This window comes from Diceros bicornis, chromosome 14, assembly GCF_020826845.1.
Source record: "Diceros bicornis minor isolate mBicDic1 chromosome 14, mDicBic1.mat.cur, whole genome shotgun sequence".
Lineage (NCBI taxonomy): Eukaryota > Metazoa > Chordata > Mammalia > Perissodactyla > Rhinocerotidae > Diceros > Diceros bicornis.
The window spans coordinates 19430176-19444444 of record NC_080753.1 but is presented as its reverse complement, the minus strand read 5'-3'; the positions used below and the strand labels follow the sequence as shown (position 1 = coordinate 19444444).

The 14269-nt window shown below is 39.5% G+C and overlaps 1 protein-coding gene across 1 annotated transcript; it reads left to right on the top strand.

The window, feature by feature from the left end:
• TDRD6 (tudor domain containing 6) lies at positions 1-13613 on the top strand. The gene is made up of 5 exons (XM_058554200.1): positions 1-6055; positions 7429-7553; positions 8840-8929; positions 12160-12226; positions 13032-13613. The coding sequence occupies exons 1-5, from the start codon at positions 1-3 to the stop codon at positions 13073-13075; spliced, it is 6381 nt and encodes a 2126-aa protein (XP_058410183.1). The 3' UTR covers positions 13076-13613.
• The last annotated feature ends 656 nt before the right edge of the window (positions 13614-14269 follow it).

The window sequence follows — 14269 nt, the reverse complement described above, 5'->3', positions numbered from 1 at the left end:
ATGTGCTCGACGCCGGGGCTGCCGACGCCGGGGACCGCGCTGGTCCTGAGGGTGTCCTTCGTGGACGTGCACCCGGAGGTGATCCCCGTGCGGCTCTGGGGGCTGGTGGGCGAGCGGCGGGAGCAGTACGTGCGGCTGAGCCGGGAGATCCAGGAGGCGGCGGCCTCGCGCGGCCCGTGGGCGCCGGGCGGCGCCGCGGCCTCGCCGGGCGAGCTGTGCCTGGTGCGGGTGGGGCTGCTGTGGCACCGCTGCCGCGTGGTCAGCCGGCAGGCGCAGGAGAGCCGCGTCTTCCTGCTCGACGAGGGCCGCACCATCACGGCCGGCGCGGGCTCGCTGGCGCCCGGGCGCGGCGAGCTGTTCCAGCTGCCCTCGGAGGTGCTGGGCTGCGTGCTGGCCGGCCTGGTGCCGGCGGGCGGCGCGGGCGGCGGCGAGCCCCAGCACTGGCCGCCGGGCGCCGTGGACTTCCTCAGCCGGCTGCAGGGCAAGGAGGTGCACGGACGGGTCCTGGATGTGCTGCGCCTCCACCGCCTGGTGCTCCTGGACGCGCCCGGCCTGTGCCAGCAGATGCAGGAGCTGGGCCTGGCCCGCCAGGTGCCCGACAGCCTCTTCCACCTGCTGCTCAAGCGCTACCTCAAGGCGGCCACTGCTGGCGTGGGCCCCGGGGCCCCGGCCCTCCCGCGGGGCCTGCCCAGGCCGGGACAGCCGGGCCTGGATTACTTCTACCCCCAGCTGCAGGTGGGCGTGACGGAGCCCGTCGTAGTAACCCAAGTGTGCCACCCCCACCGCATCCACTGCCAGCTCCAGAGCCTCTCGCAGGAGATCCACCGCCTCTCCGAGAGCATGGCCCACATATACCGAGCCTCCAGGGGAACAGGGGATGAGAACTCCACCAGTGCCGCCTGGGAGGAGGGGGAGGAGAGCCCAAACAAGCCGGGCTCCCCGTGTGCATCCTATGGGTTGGATGGACATTGGTACAGGGCGCTCTTGCTTGAGACTTTTCGGCCCCAGCGCTGTGCCCAGGTGCTTCATGTAGACTATGGAAGGAAGGAGTTAGTGAGTTGTAGTAGCCTTCGCTACCTGCTGCCTGAATATTTTCGAATGCCTGTGGTGACCTATCCTTGTGCTTTGTATGGACTCTGGGACGGTGGGAGAGGCTGGTCTCGGTCACAGGTCGGCGACCTGAAGGCACTGATACTGGGCCAAGCAGTGAATGCAAAGATTGAGTTTTACTGCTCCTTTGAGCGTGTGTATTATGTCACCCTGTATGGAGAAGATGGGATTAATCTTAACCATGTATTTGGAGCACAGTCCTGTTGCTTGGCTGACCGATTTCTTCTGAGCCAGGGAATAGAGGAGGAGGAGGAGGAAGAACTGGAAACATCTCTTCAGTCTCCGTCTCCTGCTGAAGAAGTAGATGAAGAGATTTCACTCTCAGCCTTAAGATCTGTCAGGTTAAAGATGAATGCCTTCTATGATGCCCAGGTAGAGTTTATTAAAAATCCTTCTGAGTTTTGGATTAGGTTGAGGAAACACAATGGCACCTTCAGCAAGTTGATGAGGAAAATGTGCAGTTTCTATTCCTCGGCCAGTAAGCTGGATGGTGTAGTTTTGAAACCTGAACCTGATGATCTTTGCTGTGTCAAATGGAAAGAAAATGGCTATTATCGGGCTACAGTCACCAGGTTAGATGATAAGAGTGTGGATGTATTCTTAGTTGACCGCGGCAATTCGGAAAATGTGGACTGGGATGACGTGAGGAAGCTGCTTCCTCAGTTTAGGCAGCTACCAATATTGGCTCTGAGGTGCACACTGGCTGATATCTGGCCTTTGGGAAAAAGTTGGAGTCAGGAGGCAATTTCCTTTTTTGAAAAGACTGTGCTCCACAAAGAGTTAGTTATCCATGTCCTTGGTAAGCAAGATAAGCAATATGTTATTGAGATTCTTGATGAATCAAGAACAGGGGAAGAAAACATTAGTAAAGTAATTGCTCAAGCTGGATATGCCAAATATCAGGAATTTGAAACAAAGGAAAATATTCCCTTAAATGCCTACTCTCCAGGGCATGTTTCAAACCATTTTACTTCCGAGAATAACAAAATATCTTCTGCCAAGAGGGTAGAAGTAGAACAGAAAGCCAAGAGAGATAATAAAACTACGTCTGTTTCAGAAGCTTTGAGTGACAGAACAGTTGTTGCAAATGTTTCAACGGGACTAGTTGTGCGGGAAAAAGAGGGAAGAGTATCTGTTTATGCTCCTCTTATACAGAATTTCTGGGAAATTAAGCCAGGCTCCTCTTGTAAAGGAGAGCTACAAGTTGGAAGTACAGTAGAAGTCAAAGTGTCCTATGTTGAAAATCCTAGCTATTTCTGGTGCCAGCTGACCAGGAACATAAAAGAATTTAAAACTCTGATGTGTGATATTCAAGACTATTGCAAGAATACAGCTACTCCTTACCAGGGAACCACCCCCACTTGTTTGGCAAAACGAACAGTAAATGGACAATGGTCCAGAGCTCTAATTAGCGGAGCACAATCTTCAGAGCATGTCAAAGTCATATTTGTAGATTATGGAGATAGATGTTTGGTATCTGTGAAGAATATTTATGCAATTAGTGAAGAGTTTCTCAAGGTTAAGGCTCAGGCTTTTAGGTGCAGTCTTTATAATTTAATTCAACCAACTGGTCAAAATCCTTTTGTTTGGGAGGAAAAGGCAATACAAGCTTTTAGTGAATTTTTAGATAATGCATGTGAAAACAATCTAGAATTAAAATGCACAATATTTGCTTTGGCTTCAATACATGATGAAGAACTGTTTACTGTTGTGGATTTGCTAACACCCTTTCAGAGCGCATGCCATTTTTTGGTAGGAAAGAAACTTGCAAGACCAGTAAAGCCTCTGGAGTCCTCTGTTCAACTACGTTCTTACTACTATTCTACACATGGTATGAAAATTGGAAGTGAAGAATCAGTGTATATAACACACGTTGATGACCCTGGGACATTTTATTGCCAGCTGGGAAAAAATGCAAATATGTTAGAACAGTTGTCATGTAATATTACACAATTAAGTAAAAATTTGCTGAATTTAAAAACATCTCCCTTAATCCCTGGAACCTTGTGTCTTGCCAAGTTTACTGATGGAAACTGGTATAGGGGGATAATAATAGAAAAAGAACCAAATAAAGTCTTCTTTGTTGATTTTGGGAACATTCATGTGATAACAAATGATGATCTGCTTCCATTACCTAGTGATGCATATGATGTCTTACTTTTCCCCATGCAAGCTGTTAAATGTTCATTGTCTGATATTCCTGATCACATACCAAAAGAAGTTACAACATGGTTTCAGGAGACTATTTTAGATAAGTCACTGAAGGCTTTGGTTGTAGCAAAAGATCCAGATGGAAGACTGATTGTAGAACTATATGACGACAATTTTCAAATTAATGCTAATATTAATGAGAAGTTAGGGCTACTTGGTTACAAAGGTAGGACAAGAACAAAAAAAGAAAGCAAAGCACTTCTGTCTACAACTGAAACTCTTCAAGTAAAAAAGGAAAATATGAAGTTGTCACCTACGGAGTATTTAAGTAAATCAGTAGAGAACAAATTATCCAGTATGGAGATTTTGGGAGAATCATACAAACCTAAGATCAGCTCAGCATGTAAGGAACCCAAACTTTTACAAAGTTCAACAAAAACAAACTTAGTCACCCACTGTCAGTGCTCTGTGGAAAATAAAAATAATCCAGTGTCTCCATTAACAACAGAACAGAAAGAAGAAAGTTTTGCTGAGCCACCTTTGAAAGCCACAAAACTAGAAGTCACTCTTGCAGAGAGAAAAATAGACGATTCATCTAACAAAGATTTGCCTCTAAAATTTTCTGAGTTCCCTCGGAAGATGATAATGTCTGGCTTCAAAACAGCTGTCTATATTTCTCATATAAATGACCTTTCAGACTTTTATGTTCAACTAACAGAAGATGAAGCTGAAATTAATTGTCTTTCAGAGAGATTAAACAATTTTAGAACAAGGCCTGAATATTATGCAGGTCCACCTTTGCAAGGAGGAGATGTAATATGTGCCATTTTCCCAGAAGACAATTTATGGTATCGTGCTGTGGTCAAGGAACAACAACCCAATGACCTTCTTTCTGTACAGTTTATTGATTATGGCAATGTTTCTGTGGTTCATACTAACAAGATAGGTAAGCTTGACCTTATTAATGCACAATTACCAGGATTATGCATTCACTGCTCCTTAAGCGGACCTTGGGTTCCTGAGATTTTAAACTGCAAAGAAATGATGCATTTCTTTTCCCAAAGGACAGGTGAGGCTCAAATAAGATGTGAATTTGTTAAATTTCAAGACAGATGGGAAGTTATTCTTGCTGATGAACATGGGATCATAGCAGAAGACATGATTAGCAAATATGCTTTCAGTAAAAAATCTCAAATAGGACTTGCTACCCAAATTACTAAAGATGAGTGTTCAAAGTCTGTCAAGAAAACAGACATAGACACTTCGGTATTTCTTAACTGGTATAATCCAAAGATGAAGATGATAAGAGCTTATGCCACTGTAATAGATGGACCTGAATATTTTTGGTGTCAGTTTGCTGATACTCAGAAACTTCAGTATTTAGAAGTAGAAATGCAAACTGCTGGAGAAAAGGTAACAGATTGCAGGAGTTGTATCCCATGTCCCCATATTGGAGATCCTTGCATAGTGAGATACAGAGAAGATGGGCATTATTATAGGGCGGTTATCACCAATATTTGTGAAGATTATCTTGTATCCGTCAGGCTTGTGGACTTTGGAAATATCGAAGACCGTGTGGACCCAAAAGCACTCTGGAACATTCCTTCTGAACTTTTGGTGGTTCCCATGCAAGCCTTTCCGTGTTGCCTTTCAGGATTTGATGTTTCAGAAGGTTTGTGCCCTCAAGAGGGAAATGACTATTTTTATGAAATAGTAACAGCAGATGTGTTGGAGATAACAATATTAGAAATCAAAAAGGATGTTTGTGATATCCCTTTAGCAGTTGTTGACTTGAAAAGCAAAGGCGAAAGTGTTAATGAGAAAATGAAGAAATATTCTAAGATTGGTAATAGTAACAGTGATCTGCCCTATGAAAAAACTGGGCCAGAGATAAAGGGAGCTCTTGGGTCCCCCAGTCTTGATGTAAGACTTAAGAAACCAAGGAGTAAAGCTGGACAAGAGAAAACACTGTATGTGGAGTCACAGGCAGATGAGCTCTCGGAAAGAATTGAAAAAGACTTAAACATTATTGAAACCAAACCAAGTAAATTCTGTGCCCCTGAAACTGATGACATTTTTGAAGCTTTTGAAAACCCATGCAAAGATAAAATTGGCACTGAGGTACTGAAAGGTAAAGTAGAGTGCTGTTTTGTTGACAAAGCAAAGTTTGATGATAAATACCTGGTTACAGGGTTTAGCCCATTGTTACCACATGCCAGTGAAACAAAGGAGATACTAGAACTGAATTCACTTGAGGTACCACTTTCTCCTGATGATGAATCAAAAGAATTCTTGGAACTAGAATCCATTGAGCTACAGCGTTCTTTTGACGGGGATGAAGAGAAAGAGGAGCAAGGCCTGGTGCCTCCCACTGTGCCCCTCCCACCAGGCTGTGACACAGAAGCCAGCCCGCAGCCATTTACAGTGCAGCTTCCCCTCGACTGTGAGGTCGAGAAACAGCCAGCGCTAGAATTACCTACAGCCCAGCTCTGTCTAGATGACAAAATAAACCCATCATCTTTAAGACTTGGTCAGAAAGCCCAAGAATCCACATGTGCTGAGGACACAGGCAAGTCAAGTTGTGTGGAACGTTTTGATGACCAGCATAGGCTACCATCACATCCACGTGGAAAGGATTGTGATCCCAAGATGCAGACTGAAATGAACATGTATAAAGAAGAATTTACAGAATATACAAGCAGAGACGCCGTTTCATCATTGACTTCTTTGTGCTCTGGAGAAGAATCCAGAGATGGAGGGAAACACAGTAATGCTTTACCAGATCATGTCCCAGGTAGGTGAATTTTTTTCTTTCACTTTAAGTTTATGTCTTTCAAAAAGTACTTATTTGTCTTAAAAGAGAATAATTCTTATTTGAATTCTTTTTTAAATTAATTTTGAGGGGAAAAGATTAAAACCTGAAAAGAGAATCAGATTTGGATTATAAAGGGTATTTTAAACATGGAGAAATTGTTTGAAATCAATGTAAAATAATACTTTACTTGCTGAGTGAAATGGTGATTAACTTTGTTTTTGCAATAGAATGCTTAAAATCTGTGCCTCCAAAAAGTAATCACATTTAAAATGTAAAAAAAATAATCATCTTTAAAATGAAGAGGTTATGTGTTGTGGTAAATTTTTAAAAAACCTAGTGCTCCTTTGCCAAGCACTACTGTAGGCAGGAATTTACAGTAGGGGTCATTCTAGCAGAGTTTTCAAATTTAACTGTTTTGTTTCAATGCATATACCCTGCCATTCATGTAGAAACCCTTAAACAAAAACTAGTTTAGGGAGCCTGTATTAACCAAAACAGTTAACAGCCATGAGTAAATATTGGAGAACATTTATTGTCATTAACTTTTTAATAGATTATTTTTACTGTTATTTTCTAATAAGATTTAAAAGTTACAGGAAATGGCTAACTTTTGGGTATTTTTTTATAATCAATGTTAGACATTTTAAATGTCAATTTTTATATGATTAAATTTGAGCCATTGTACAAAATAGAGAAAATGATAGACTAAAGAGAATGAAAATCATCATAATCCTACCACCAAGAAATGACCACTGTTAACACTGTGGTGTACTTCTTTCCTGTTGCCTTTCACCATCTCTGTGTATGCCTGGTTACATGTAGTTTTAAAAACTAAATATAGATCATACTTTCGTACAGCGTTGAATTCTGCATTTTAATCCCCTAACTATGCTTTCAAAATATTTTAATTCCATAGTATGCCATCCTTTGGATATACAACAGTTTATTTAAATATTACCCTAGATTTTTAGTTCTGGCTGTCACATTTTAATAATAAGTAATAGCTCTGTGATAAGAAGGTCTGCTCACTGGCAATATACTGCTTTGCTATAGAAATGGCTGTTGTAAGCATAGACCACACCACATGTGGCAATAATATCTAGCTTTCAGTAGTAATTTTCGATGTTAGAAATCAGATTAACATCTTTAAAAAACACATCACATCATGGAGAGGGGGCACTGGAAGAATTTTAAATGAAATAGAGGAAAGAAGACAGACTTAGAACATGTACCATCCATGATACTGTTTATATAGGAATAGTAAATGCAGTTTAAGAAAATGCTTTGTTTGTGTATCTAACATTAGGAAATTAAGAGGTATGCATTGAATCTTACTCTATTCAATTTGGTAGCTCAACCAGAGAACACCTACACTCTGAAAGGATTTACTGTTGGATCCAAATGTGTTGTGTGGTCAAGTCTAAGAAACACATGGTCTAAATGTGAGATTTTGGAAATAGCTGAAGAAGGCACAAGGGTGAGTAAAGTTGAAGTACTTATCTCAAAATGTACTTGCAGACTGTTAAGGAAATTTTACCAAAATTTATCAGACTAGAAAATGCAATTGAACATGTTTACCTTCTCATTCCCCCTGATAATTAGATGCAGTGCAAAAATCACTTAAAAGTATATATAAGCATCCTAGCAAGAAATCATCATAGGCTCTTTCATCTCCCTTACCCCTGAAATCCTATCAGTCACCAAAGTTCCACACTTCCCACTTATCTCTTAGTTAAAACTTTTTATACCTAATCCCACTGCCTTGGTTAAGATCCTCATTTCACAGCTACATTACTCTAATAACCTTCTGTTTGGTTTACTTCTTCTGGTCTTCCTTCAATAGATTCTCCTCACTGCCAGTGTGAAGTTTGTCAAATGCAAATCTGACTACGTCATTCCTATGTGTAAAACTTCTTGGGGACTTCCAGTTGATCCTGTTTCTCCTGTGATCTGAAAACCACCTATATCAGAATCACCTGGTGTGTTTCTTGAATTGTAGATTCCTGGACCTTGCCCTGGCTGACCGATTCAGAATTTCTGGGGGTAGGACCAGGAATGTTCATTCTTATACCGTTAAAATTTGAGAACCACTGGTCTAGAATAGAAAAGTCAAGCTCATCAACATGGCAAGGTCCTCTAGAGTTGAGCGTCCATGTACCTCTCCAGCCTTAGGTCTTACTCCTTTATGTTTTGTACTTTATATTAGATGGACATGAAACTGCCTGATTTCTCTTATATGTACTATTCTGCTTGGCTTCTTTGATGTATTTAATAGTGTAGTTCTATTTGCCTGTATTCTATTCCCTTCCCAAACTGGTTAATTTCCACTTACCTTTAACAGATTTACTTTAGCCATTTTCTCTACCAGGAAGCATTCACTGGCATTATTTTCTAAATCGCTCCATCTCTTCACCCACACCTAAAAAAGCTTTATACCTATATTATATTCCTATACCTCTTGCTGCAAAAATCTGTACTTCCTACATTGTATTGTAATTATCTGCTTAGAGGTCTGTTTCTCCACCAAATTCTGAACTTCTTGAAATCTAAATTTTATCCATCTTTGATCTTTAGGCATAGATACTCAATATATGTTTTTTGAACCAAAGTACCATTGAATTGAAACATAAGACTGAAGTTTAATAAAATTATTTCCATTGCCTTAATTAAGTATTTCATTTTAGAAAGAATTGCTATGGTACATAATTCAGTTACAGTTTTTGGAAACTCCCAATTTTTATTAAATTTTTTTTTCTCTTGTAGGTGTTGCACCTTTCAAATGGTATGGAGGAGTTAGTGAACCCTGAGAATGTCTGGAATGGCATACCCAAATCGGATAAGAGTCCATCTGAGGTATGGAATTACACAAATAGTAATTAGTGGGAGCATTGTCCTTCATTTTGAGGGACGACTTAAACTATTTCCAAAGCCCTTGTGTTTAGGAATAATGGAGAAAAAAATACTAACATTGTAATAACAACAATTAAAAGCAGCAATAACAAAATCAATGTTTCTGGACTTTATGTCAGGTATCCCTTGGGGAAAACTAGTTATTAATGTTTTACTCTTTGATTTTCATTTCGGAATTTAAAAAATGAAAATTGTTTGGTGTCCATGACCTTCATAAAATACATTTTATGCAGAAAATCTGGGAAAATGGCAAAGTTAAAAAGGAGGAGGTATCAATCACCTGTAATACATCCATCCAAAGACAAACAGATTGATCAGTTTGGTTTTCTTTCATAATTTTTCTGTTTATATGGAATATAAGTATATCATCTACATATTTGGAACATAGTTGATTTCATTCTACAGTTTTATATTGTGTTCTTCATTTAAAATTATATGGTGGAGGGCTGGCCCCATGGCTTAGCGGTTAAGTGCGCGCGCTCCGCTACTGGCGGCCCGGGTTCGGATCCCGGGTGCGCACCGACGCACCGCTTCTCCGGCCATGCTGAGGCCGCGTCCCACATACAGCAACTAGAAGGATGTGCAACTATGACATACAACTATCTACTGGGGCTTTGGGGAAAAAAAGAGGAGGAAGATTGGCAATAGATGTTAGCTCAGAGCCGGTCTTCCTCAGCAAAAAAAGAGGAGGATTAGCATGGATGTTAGCTCAGGGCTGATCTTCCTCACAAAAAAAAAAAAAAAAAGGAAAAAAAAATTATATGGTGGACAGTTTCCCATGCCATTCTGATATGTCTGGGCATTTGAGCATCTGGAGTTTGTTGAACTTCTTGCTTAGAATCTGTGTCTGCTAGGTCCAGTATCTGGTCATCTCAGAGTCTGTATCTACTGATTGTCTTGAGAAATGATTAGCTTTTCCTGGTTCTTTGTATGTTGCATAATTTTGGATTATATCCTGAATGTTTTGAATATTATGTTGTAAGACTTTGTATCCTGTTAAAATCTTCTAGAAAATATTGAAGTTTTTGTTTTAGCAGATAATCAACCCAGTTAGGTTCACACCACAGGTTCTGTCTCTCCTTCTGTGTTCCGTGGTTCCAGTGTCAGTTCAGTTTTCAAAGACCTTTGCTATGATGTTTGGGTCTGCCGAGGACATAAGCCACTCAGGGGTTAGTCTGGGACTCAGCCAGTGGCGTATATGGTAGTTGAGGTATTAAGACTTTGCTATGCTTACTTGCTTCTGTTCTGCATGTGCATAGTTCAGGGGTGACCTTGGGACTTATATCAATTCGTGTATAGTATTAGGGGTTCAAATTTTCCAATTCCTTTTCTCTCTGAGATTTCCTTCACATTTTCTGGCTCTAAAGGTCCTCTTTTATCCAGCCCCTACAGGCCCCTTTTCCTGGTCCTCTGGCCTGAAAGCATGTTTCTAACAAGGTTTCCCTCTGCACCATCAGGCAGTTCTGCTTGACTGAGCCTGCCTTTGGGGCGAAGCAGATTAGAGAAAAGAGAGAAAAACATCACCACCACCGCCCCCACTACTCTTCAGATAATAGAGGGCCCTTTTCTCAGTTCCACTGGCCAGTCTTCTCTCAGATTTTTTAGGTTCCTGCACTGTAACTGCTGTCCCCAGGCATGACTGGAGCTGCTCTCAGGACAGGGCCAGGAGGAAAAAAAGAAAAACAACGAAGGGATTTCCCACTCACTCCCCGCTCTCTAGCATTCAGGGGCTGCTTTTCCCAATCCGCTGACTAGAAATAGGGGATTTCTCTGAGCTTTGCTGTCCACCCCAGCTGAGCAGCTCTGATTTGGTCCAACCTGTTTTGACAACTAGGAGACAAAGAAGAAAAAAAAAGAAAAAAACAAAACCTGTGAAACTCACCCGTTATGAGTCATTATTCAAGTTTTTACTTCAGGCTTCTATCTGCCTCATCCTGTTTACTTTTCAGAGTCGGGAAGTGGTTGCTTTTTGTATTCTTTCCAGAATTTTTAGTTGTAATCAGTGTAAGAAAGAGGCTATAGTTGGCTTACTCCATCTTGGCTGCAACCAGAAGGCCATAACTACATAATATTACATGGCATTAATGGTCAAAAACTTATTAAACCGTTTCTCCTAGTGTTGGACATTTAGGTCATTTGAAATTTTCCACTATGAAAAATCATTGAACATCTCTCTTCACCTTCTCATGTTAATGCCATTTTTTGTTTACTTGTCAAAAATAACAGCCTGCTTCACTTATGTTACTTCAGTATTTACTAAAACTGTCTTTTATAGTCTGATTTTTTCCATTCATTAATTTTCAAGCATCCACAGCCAAATAAAGAGATATATATGTACGGGATTTTATTTGGATAAACTACCTTATACCTGCCAAATAGAAAAGAACCATTTAAGATGATTTAAAGTGTTCATAAAATAATATAGACACAACTACCTCTGGCTTTTAGTCAATTAGCAAACATAAGAACTACTTAAGAGTAAGGCTTTACAGGTTTTTCTTTGGTTATTAATGAGATTTAAATGACCCTTTCCTCAAATATGAAGACACTCTTAGATACGGATGCCTGTCTATGAATGAGCTGGTTTTCCTTGAAGTGAATATTGTGGGTATTAAATTATGCATGACTATTTTTTTGTGATATATCAAGTCACTATGATCCGGGAGTCTTTCTGATTACACATTTTTAGGATTTTTTTTTCATCTGAGCTATTTCATTTCATCATATGTCTCATGAATTAATTTCTGTACAGACATCACACATGCACACGATGCTATTAGTTGTTGTAAGAAATATAGGAGAAATATCCCTCTTCACGAGGTCTTTAATAAAGCATCTGTGGCTCACTATGGATATGGGTTGAATAGCAGTTCCTTGAACAATGCACCAAACACCAGAGTTTTGGGGGTTTGGAGGTTAAAAATTAGAAAAAGTTACTTTATATTCCCCGTGTAGAATGCTCCAGTGGAGATGTTCCAGAGAAATGAGTATTTAAAGAATAGAAAATATACTTGAGGTGATTCTTCGCTATAAAATCAGATTGTCATACTTTTAAAAGGATTACTTTTTGTTGTTTACCATTTTTCTGGTTTATCTATTGTCCTCTTTCTGATTTTAATCATTTTGTGCTTATAATAAAGAATTGGTAGTAATCCGAGGGTTCCTTTTCTTAGGCTATATTCCAAACAGTGAGAAAAGAAGATCTTTACTTCGTGTCATCGGATGATACCGCAATTAAAGGTAACTTGTGTTTTTAAAATAAAATACTTTTATTACCAGATTGCCAAGTCTTGAAGATACCATTACCCGAATCCTTGAACAAAAATGGTTTATCAATTTCCTTGGATGTTAGTAGTAGAAAAAAAAATTAAAAACTCTAGCTAAAAATGTTAAATGGGCTTATGGGGAAATAACCAAGAAGTGGATTTCTTGAAATATCATAGGGAATTTGTTTATTGTTTGAGTTGATCTTAAAAGTTAAATTGTGAATCTGATAAATTCATATTTTAAAGGATTTTCTCAGGGTTACTTAGCTCATATGTTCAAATGATCTTTGTATGTTAAATGATTTCTTGGAATTTCTTTCAGATTTTTAGTTTATCTGCATGGTAAGATTCAATTGTTAGAAGTTCCTGGTTGTTGCATGATCTTGTTCATAAGTAGCACACTGGTTCTTAGAATTGAGGCACATCGAGAATGAAATCAGCTCTTGGTTTTAGTGTTACTTGAAAAATACACAGTAATCAAAGAGAACAAAGGACTAATTGGTTATCAGCCTTGTTAACATCATTCTAGCAAAATATAAAATATCGTAATTTCATAATCTTTTAGAGAAGCTTTGTTTGATAATAGGTAGAGTGCAAGAACCAAAACACTAAAAAGAAAAAAAACATTTCTGTAGGAGTAATTCTCCATAGTAATTAGAATACTCATCTGTGCCCTCTCCCCATTTTGAGAGGACATTAAATTTGTTGTGGTAGCACTCATGTAAATAATTTTCTTGTTTTTATGTTTCTTTCTCAACTTGAGGTTTTTCTCGTTTCAGAAAAGGGGTCTGGAGGTGATACTGATTTAACTGTGGATCCATAGATGTGGCCACTCAGAAGCTGCTCTTAAACAAGTGGCATCCTACCCAGACCAACAGAACATTTGAGCAAATTGAGAGCATGTAATCACAAGAAGTTGTCATTGTCAAAAACGGATATGTCTTGAAAACAAAGTAGATGGCTGGTTGACTGTGTGGTGTATTTATAGTGGTATTCCTGTATATACAGATCTGGGATCTTCTCCCTTGGAATGTGTTGTTTCCAATCAATTGGGAGGATTTATTTTGCTAAACATTTTCTAACACATTACTCACATTTCAAAAAACTATTTTGGTTTCTTTTGAATGTAGTGTTTAAATTAAAATAGGAAATTATAGGTTTATGACAAGTACATTATATGATGCTACTTAGGAGGATGGCTTTGTTAGCAGTAACTCTTTCAGAATTTTTCTTGTTTCTGAAGCTTTGCCTTGTCTGTATAAACATTTAACTAATATTTTGTTTGAATTTGGAAGTATTCTCATAAGATTTGAATAAAATTTATCCTTAAAGGTGTGTTGGTCTCATTTCATTAAAAAGGAAATAGCAATCTGGAATACCTGTGGTTCTGAAATTCTGTAGTAATGGAAGCACAATTCTATAATTGGGGGAAACCGTAATATAAAATGTTGCTCTTACGTGTTAGTCACTCGGCTGGTACTTTAAATGCATTTTCTCATTTAATCCTCGACTCTGAGGTGCATATTAATATTATCCATGTTTTTATAGGTGAGAAAATTGAAGCTTTTTAGAGAAGTTAAATAACTTCCTATGGTCAAAGAGCTAGTGAGTCCCAGAGGCTTGATCAAACCCAAACCCATCTAACTTCAGAGCCTATGCTTTTAAAACAAGGTCTTGTACAGGCACTAAGTAGTATGCAGAATACAGATCCTAGCTTTAGGAAACGGTCTTAGCTATATGCTGCTTACTAGACATGTCACGTGGGTAGGTTATATTATACCTTTGAGCCTTGATCTTCCTCATCTGTAAAATGAGGATAATAAAACTTTTCCTGCAGTGTTTTTAAAATTAGAAATAGTTTATGTAAAGTGCCTGAAAAGGAGTAGGCATTCGATAAACACTTCCTTCTTTTCCCTGAAAGATATTCAGTATGCAGTACACTACGTTTTTTAATAAATCTTAACTCGTCGGATCCTTCTAGCATTTATTTTCTTCTTTCAGCATCAGCATGTGCCAC

Bases quoted from the DNA above. Each gene is read 5' to 3' on its own strand.
- TDRD6 (XM_058554200.1), top strand. From the start codon at position 1: ATGTGCTCGACGCCGGGGCTGCCGACGCCGGGGACCGCGCTGGTCCTG. The intron at 7,554-8,839 runs GTGAGTAAAGTT...TTTCTCTTGTAG, and splicing joins TAGCTGAAGAAGGCACAAGG to GTGTTGCACCTTTCAAATGG. The intron at 12,227-13,031 runs GTAACTTGTGTT...TTCTCGTTTCAG, and splicing joins GGATGATACCGCAATTAAAG to AAAAGGGGTCTGGAGGTGAT.